Source organism: Populus euphratica, unplaced genomic scaffold (assembly GCF_000495115.2).
Source record: "Populus euphratica unplaced genomic scaffold, PopEup_1.0 scaffold10.1, whole genome shotgun sequence".
In the NCBI taxonomy this organism is placed as follows: domain Eukaryota; kingdom Viridiplantae; phylum Streptophyta; class Magnoliopsida; order Malpighiales; family Salicaceae; genus Populus; species Populus euphratica.
Window position 1 is genome coordinate 955,933 of NW_011499856.1, and position 8,260 is coordinate 964,192.

General features: G+C 34.2%; 1 protein-coding gene across 1 annotated transcript in view; it reads left to right on the forward strand.

Moving 5' to 3' along the window:
* LOC105123505 (TMV resistance protein N-like) overlaps nucleotides 1–8,260 on the forward strand; it is a 24,296-nt gene that overhangs the window by 14,099 nt on the left and 1,937 nt on the right. The window contains exons 5-6 of the mRNA XM_011023139.1: nucleotides 7,706–7,998; nucleotides 8,111–8,258. Of these exons, the coding sequence (XP_011021441.1) occupies nucleotides 7,706–7,998; nucleotides 8,111–8,258 (441 nt within the window). The remainder of the gene's footprint in view (nucleotides 1–7,705; nucleotides 7,999–8,110; nucleotides 8,259–8,260) is intronic.

Below are 8,260 nucleotides of genomic sequence, written 5' to 3' on the forward strand. Positions count from 1 at the left end.
TTTTCAAGAGATTACGCTTCTTCACCATGGTGCTTGGATGAACTTGTCAAGATTGTTCAGTGCATGAAAGAGATGGGGCACACTGTTCTGCCAGTTTTTTATGATGTGGATCCCTCAGATGTAGCCGAGCGGAAACGGAAATATGAGAAAGCCTTCGTTGAGCATGAACAAAATTTCAAGGAAAATTTGGAGAAGGTCCGGAACTGGAAAGATTGTCTCTCTACTGCGGCCAATCTATCAGGCTGGGACGTGCGGCATAGGTAAATCATCCATCCACTTTTATTCTCAAATCCACCCTGTATTGTTTCAATGATGAACATAGCTACTTTCTTTTAAGGTTTTTCAATTGAAACATGTGATTAAATATTAAAATAATCACAATTAAACAAGAATATCAAAACTAATTCTTGAATAAATAATTGTTACTATATATTTTTGATCCATTAAATTGCTATTTAACAATCCTTTTTTTATGATAAAACTAATTTTTCTTTAATTTTGACTTTTAAAATAAAACAAGAGCACGTTTAAAAATTTCAATTGTTACTATTTTATTATTCAAGAATAAGCTCTATTAATTTTTTTATGAAATATTTTAATAATTTTAAAAATAATTAGAATTATCTCAATTTTTTTATTTTTAATTCTTTGCGAAATCTAGCTGTGTTTTTTTAAATCTTTTTTAATTAAATAATTTTTTTATTTTCATATTTTAATATTTACTTTCTATTTAATTTTAATTTGAGTTTTATGGGTTTTCACTATTTTATACTCTAGATCTCAAGTTTCACAAATTAATCATGGATAGTTTAGGTCAATTTAATATGCTGTAACCTTAATTATTTTTTAAAATAAATATATTATTAAATATATTATTATTTTATTATTTTAAAAGTATTTTATCCAGCATGGATGGGATTTTTTACTGTCAAATATTATTACATTCTTTAAAGGTTAAAAAAAAATCCGACACAAGACACCGTGGGGCAAAAATCTAGTTAAAGCGCTACAAATTGAAGTGAATTTTTCAACTAGTGGCAACTTATCATTATATAATTATTGAAGGGTTATTAAGCATTTTTACTAGTTTACCATATTTGCAAACGATTATAAGCCACATGAATTTTTCCCATGAAAAAAATATATTAAGTAAAGTTAATATTTATTTTGAACGCAATTGCTAAAAAAGAGTTAAGTTTTACCTAAAATATTGCTATTTTTTGCCCAACTTGTAAGGCCAATACTTAATTAAATTAAGTATATCCATTAATTAGTGGAAGACAAAATTAGTGAAAGATAAAATTAGTGGAGTATTAGTGGAAGACAAAAATTAGTGGAGATGAGTTGTTAGTATAATTTATACCATAATTTATGACCTTTGTCCCTTTACTCTTCCTATAAATAGGTAATGCCTCCAAGTTTATTATTTACACCAAAGAAGAGAAGTGAAGAGGAGAGTGAAGAGAGTAATTTCACAAAATTATGAGGTATTTGTGAGAGAGTAAGTGAGGTGTTTTCTCCTAGTAATAGAGAGATTTTAGTTGTTCTCCTATTACTTGAGAGATGTTGTAATTTTTATATTACTTAGTAAAATCATTCTATACTTGTTTTGTGGATGTAGCCCAAATTGGGTAAACCATGTAAATTCTTGTGTCTCATTTCTCATTTTATCCTATTCCTTACCTTTTGTCTTGTCGGGTTTGCATGCCAGCATTTTAATAGTGGTATCAAAGCCTTTTAGTTGGTGTTGTTAATACATAAAAGTTATTTGTGTATACGGTTACTATTCACGTCTATGACACTATTCATCTATACGGTACTGTTTACATTTGTTACTATTGGTGTATATAGAAAAGAATTGCGGTGATTAAATACAATCTAGAAGTTAGGTTTTAAGCGGGACCGTTTGTGACCCCCTAATCTTGGGAACTTACTTAGTGAAGTATTATTCACATGATACTATTTATATATACATTGCAGATCAGTGAAACAATGATAGTTGAATAGATCTCGGTGAATATAATGGCAGCAAAGTGCGAGATTGAGAGGTTTAATGAGAGCAATTTCTTATTATGGAAAATGAGAATCAAGGTATTCTCAAGGTAATTTTAAGAAAAAACAATTGCTTGGCAGCAATTAGAGATCAGCTCAAGGAGATCATTGATAATATAAAATAGAATGAGATGGATGGCAATGTTATTGCTAACATACATTTAGCATTAGCCGATGAAGTATTATCAAGTGTGGCGGAGAAGAAAACAGCTAAGGAGATATGAGAGACTCTAACAAAGCTATATAAGTCCAAGTCTTTGCACAATAAGATTTTCTTAAAGCGAAGACTTTATACCCTTCGAATGGCAGAAACCACGTCGGTGACTGACCATATCAACACAATAATTACTCTATTTTCATAACTCACTATATTGGGTCAACCAATAAAGGAAAATGAACGTGTATAGCTTTTACTTTAAAGTCTTCCTAATTTGTATGATCAACTTATTATCAACTTGACAAATAATATCGTCTCAGACTATTTAGTTTTCGATGATGTTACAGCCGCTATCTTGGAAAAAGAAAATAGACACAAAAACAAAGAAGACAGAAACAGTTTAAACCAAGCAGAGGCGTTGTTGGTGTCAAGAGGAAGATCAACGAAGCGTGGCTTTATTGGGAGTCAAAGGCAGGGGAGGTTCAAATCAAGAATTAAGAAGATTGTGAAATGCTACAACTGTGAAATGCTACAACTGTGGTAGAAAAGGACACTTAAAAAAGGATTGTTAGTTTAAAAAGGGTATGGAGAATACTGTAGAGTCATCAAAACCTCAAGGATGTGTTGCAAGCACCTCCGAAGATGGAGAGATTTTATATAGTTAGCAACAATTTCTACAGATAGAGAAGAGCTCATTAAGGTCTAGCTAATGGATTCAGGAGCAACATGGCATATGACTCCTAATCGAGATTGGTTCCATATATATAAACCAATCTCTAGAGGCAAAGTGTTCATGGGTGATAATCATGCTTTAGAGATTGTTGGCATTGACACTATTTCAGAAGTGCGACATGTAAAAGACTTAAAGAAAAATCTTTTATCCATAGGAAAATTTGATAGTCTTGGTTGTAAGATTCGAACGGATAATGGAATCATGAAAATCATCAAAGAAGCGTTGGTGGTTTTAAAGGTTAGAAAGATAGTTGCACATATATTTGCTTTAATGGGAGAAACATATCATAAGGCACAAGCATCAATCGCATCAGCTAGTGTTGCAGAAGAGAGGACGATGATGTGGCATCAAAACTACGTCACATGTTAGAGAAAGGTTTAAAGGTTCTCTCTGATCAGAAGTTACTCTTTGGGCTTACAAAGGTTACTTTATATTTTTGTGAGCACTGTGTTACAAGTAAACAACAAAGGTTGAAGTTTGGCATATCAACAACTAAGAGCAAATACATCTTAGACATGATTCACCGTGATGTTTGGCAAGCACCGGTTGTATCCTTGGGAGGAGCAAGATACTTTGTATCATTCATAGATGACTTCTCTAGGAGATGTTGGGTGTATCCAATTAGAAGGAAGGCAGATGTGCTTGCAGTCTTTAAAACTTTCAAAGCGCTGGTGGAACTTGAATATGAAAAGAAGATTAAGTGTTTGAAGATAACTTTTTTCAACATGAAGGTATCAAAAGGCAGTTCACAACGGCATACACTCCACAGCAAAATGAAGTGGCAGAGCAGATGAATAGAGCTCTGTTAGAAAGAACAAGAGCAATGTGAAAGGCTGCAGGTCTAGGAAAGTCATTCAGTCAATACCGCCTATTATGTGATAAATAGATCTTCATCAACTCCAATTAAGCTGAAGACACCGATAGAGATATGGACTGAAAAACCAGTTGATTATTCTCGATTGCATATATTTGGAAGTCTTGTGTACGTGATGTACAATACACAAGTTAGCAAACTAATTTCAAAATCTAGAAAATGTGTATTCTTGGGATATGTTGATGGAGTGAAGGGGCATCACTTGTGGGATCCCATTACCCACAAGGTAGTCATCAATAGAGATGTCATATTTGCAGAAGGTAAAATGCAAATGGAAGAATATAATAACATTCTAAAGGAGACTACAACAGTTTAGATGAAAAATACTCAGAATAATACTTCTTCTGAAGCTCATCAGATCATGAAAAGCAAGAACAAATAGAGTCTGAAACTCCTGAAGTTCAGCGGTCGACTCGTGAAAGAAGACCACCGGTCTAGTACTCAGAATATGTTACTAAGAGTACCATTGCATACTGTCTTCTAACAGAGGATGGAGAGCCATCAACTTTCCACGAGGCTATCAAAAGCATAGATGTATCTATGTGGATGACTGGAATGCAAGAGGAGATTGAAGCTCTGCATCAGAATAATACTTGGGATCTTGTTCCACTACCACAAGAAAGAAAGGCTAGTGGAAATAATGAGTTTACAAGATAAAATGTGATGGCAACGATCAAGTGGAGTGGTATTGTGCAAGATTGGTGGTGAAAGGATATGCTCAGAAAGAAGGAATAGACTTCAATGAGATATTTTCTCCGGTGGTACGACTTACTACAATCAGAGTAGTCTTGACAATGTGTGCTATATTTGATCTTTACTTAGAGCAGTTAGATGTGAAAACTGCATTTCTTCATGGAGAACTTGAAGAAGAAATTTATATGCTCCAACTAGAGGGTTTTGCTGAAACAGGTAAGGAGAACTAGGTTTGCAAGTTGAACAAGTTTCTATATGATCTCAAATAAACGCCGAGTTGTTGGTACAAGAGATTTGATTCCTTTATAATTAGCTTTGGGTATAATAGACTCAGTTCAGATCATTGTACGTATTACAAGAGGTTTGAGGAAGATGATGTTTTCATCATTCTGTTGTTATACGTGGATGACATATAGGTGATAGGCCCAAACAAAGGTTGAGTTCAAGAATTAAAGGCACAATTGGCTAGGGAGTTTTATATGAAGGATTTGGGACCAACAAACAAGATTCGAGGGATGCAAATTTACCGAGACAGAAGTAAGAGGAAGATTTACCTTTCTCAGAAGAATTACAAAGCTTCAACATGCAAGATTGTAAGCCAATTTCCACCCCACTTCCTATTAATTTCAAATTATCCTCAAATATGTCTCCTAGCAATGAAGCAGAGAGGATGGAGATGTCTCGAGTATCGTATGCATCAACAGGGGGACGTTTAATGTTTGCTATGATATGTACAACACCAGACATTATACAAGCAGTGGGAGCTGCTAGTCGATACATGACAAATCCTGGTAAAGAGCATTGAAATACTATTAAAAGGATCTTGAGATACATCAAAGGTTTCTCAATTAGCGCATTATGTTATGGAGGATCAGAATTTACTGTCAGAGGTTATGTTGACTCAGATTTTGCTGGTGACCTTGAGAAAAGAAAATCTACTATAGGCTATGTGTTCATAATTGCAAGAGGAGCTGTAAGCTAGGTTTTTAAACTATAGATTGTTGTAGCGTTATCCACAACAGAAGCTAAGTATATGGAAGCTACATAAGCTTGTAAAGAAGCAATATGGATGAAGAAACTTATGGAGGAGCTCGGGCACAAACAAGAGAATCTTCTTTTATATTGTAATAGTCAAAGTGCCTTGCATATTGCAAGGAATTCAGCATTTCATTCAAGAACAAAACACATAGATGTTTAGTATCATTTTGTTCACGAAGTGGTAGAAGATGGAAATGTGGATTTTCAAAAGGTTCACACAAAGGAAAACCCAACAGATGCTTTGATGAAACGTGTCAATACTGATAAGTATATATGGTGCAGATCCTTTTATGGTCTAGTAAAAACATAAGCAGCATGAAGATGACAAGTATAGAAAGGATAGAAGAATCATAGATGATCATGTGTGAAGACTTGATTAAATCATCAAAGTCTTCAAGTGAGAGAATGTAAGACCAATAATTAATTAAATTAAGTATATTCACTAATTAGTGGAAGACAAAATTAGTGGACTATTAGTGGAAGACAAAAATTAGTGGAAATGAGTTGGTATAATTTATACCATAATTTATGGCCTTTGTCCCCTCACTTTTCCTATAAATAGGCAATGCTTCTAAGCTTATTATTTACACCAAAGAAGAGAAGTGAAGAGGAGAGTGAAAAGAGAGTAATTCTACAAAATTGTGAGGTATTTGTGAGAGAGTAAGTGAGGTGTTTTCTCCTAATAATAGAGAGATTTTAGTTATTCTCCTATTACTTGAGAAATGTTGTAATTCTCATATTACTTAGTAAAATCCTTCTATATTTGTTTGTGGACGTAACCCAAATTGGGTGAACCACGTAAATTCTTATGTCTCATTTCTCATTTTATCATATTCCTTACCTTTTATCTTATTGGGTTTGCATGTCAGCATTTTAACACAACTTAAAAGAAAAATAAGTTTAATTAATGAAATAATCGTTTAAGATAGTCAAGTTTGGAGCTGTAGGTGAGCCCCATTTGCTTTTTGGTCTGTTTAAACACAAAAAGTGTAGTCAAGTTTAAACACAAAAAATGTAGTCTGTTAAAACCAAATGTAATGGATATTAATTTTATTTCCTAGCTTTTGTTATTGTGTCCATGCTTCTTTAGTAACTGTGTGATTCTATAGGCAATAAGATAGCTATTGTAAGGATCATTCTTAATATCAATGCAATCCTAGTTCCATTTTCAGTTTATTCTTTCCTTTTCCTCTCTGTTCTTGAAGCTATCTATTGTCAAGCCCTATCTTTCTCCAAGATTGATGTATTAATTTCCGGCCAGCAGCCATACATTTTCGAGCTAATATTTATTTTCCCATTATCACTATCTGATTTGATTTACACACAGCATGATTAATGTTTCCCACCACCATATGCAGGAATGAGTCGGAATCAATTAAGATAATTGCTGAATACATATCGTACAAACTAAGCGTCACTTTGCCAACAATTAGTAAAAAATTAGTTGGAATAGATTCTCGTCTAGAGGTATTAAATGGCTATATAGGTGAAGAAGTAGGCAAAGCAATCTTCATAGGGATATGTGGAATGGGTGGCATAGGTAAGACGACTGTTGCAAGGGTAGTATATGATAGGATTCGTTGGCAATTTGAAGGCAGCTGCTTCTTAGCGAATGTCAGAGAAGATTTTTCCAAGAAAGATGGACCCCGTCGTTTGCAGGAACAACTTCTTTCTGAAATCTTAATGGAACGTGCTTCTGTATGGGATTCTTATAGAGGGATTGAGATGATAAAGCGGAGGTTACGACTTAAAAAGATTCTTCTTATCCTTGATGATGTAGATGACAAAAAACAACTAGAATTCTTGGCTGAGGACCCTGGATGGTTTGGTCCAGGGAGCAGAATTATCATAACTAGCAGAGATACGAATGTGTTAACTGGAAATGATGATACTAGAATTTATGAGGCTGAAAAATTGAATGATGATGATGCTCTTATGTTATTTAGACAGAAAGCTTTCAAAAATGACCACCCTGCTGAAGATTTCGTGGAACTATCAAAGCAAGTTGTGGGTTATGCTAATGGCCTTCCACTGGCTCTAGAAGTTATAGGTTCATTTTTATATGCAAGAAGGATCCCTGAGTGGAGAGGTGCAATTAATAGAATGAATGAGATTCCTTACGACAAAATTATTGATGTGCTTCGCATTAGTTTTGATGGTCTCCATGAATCAGATAAGAAAATATTTTTAGACATTGCATGTTTCCTGATGGGGTTTAAAATTGATCGAATAACAAGGATACTTGAAAGCCGTGGATTCCATGCAGGTATTGGAATACCAGTTCTTATTGAGAAATCTCTTATAAGTGTCTCTCGGAATCAAGTCTGGATGCATAATTTATTACAGATAATGGGTAAGGAAATTGTTCGTTGTGAATCCCCTGAAGAGCCTGGAAGGCGCAGTAGATTGTGGACATACGAGGATGTCTGCCTTGCACTGATGGATAACACAGTGAGTAGCTGATAGAGAACATTATCCATAAGATTTCATAAATTTTATTTTAATTTACGCTCAATATCTACTTTGTATTTGTTTTTAACTTGTATTCCCTTTTGGTTGATAGGGAAAAGAAAAAATAGAAGCCATTTTCTTGGACATGCCTGGAATAAAAGACGCTCACTGGAACATGGAAGCCTTCTCTAAAATGAGTAGACTAAGATTGCTCAAAATCGACAACGTTCAGCTTTCTGAAGGACCTGAAGATCTTTCCAAT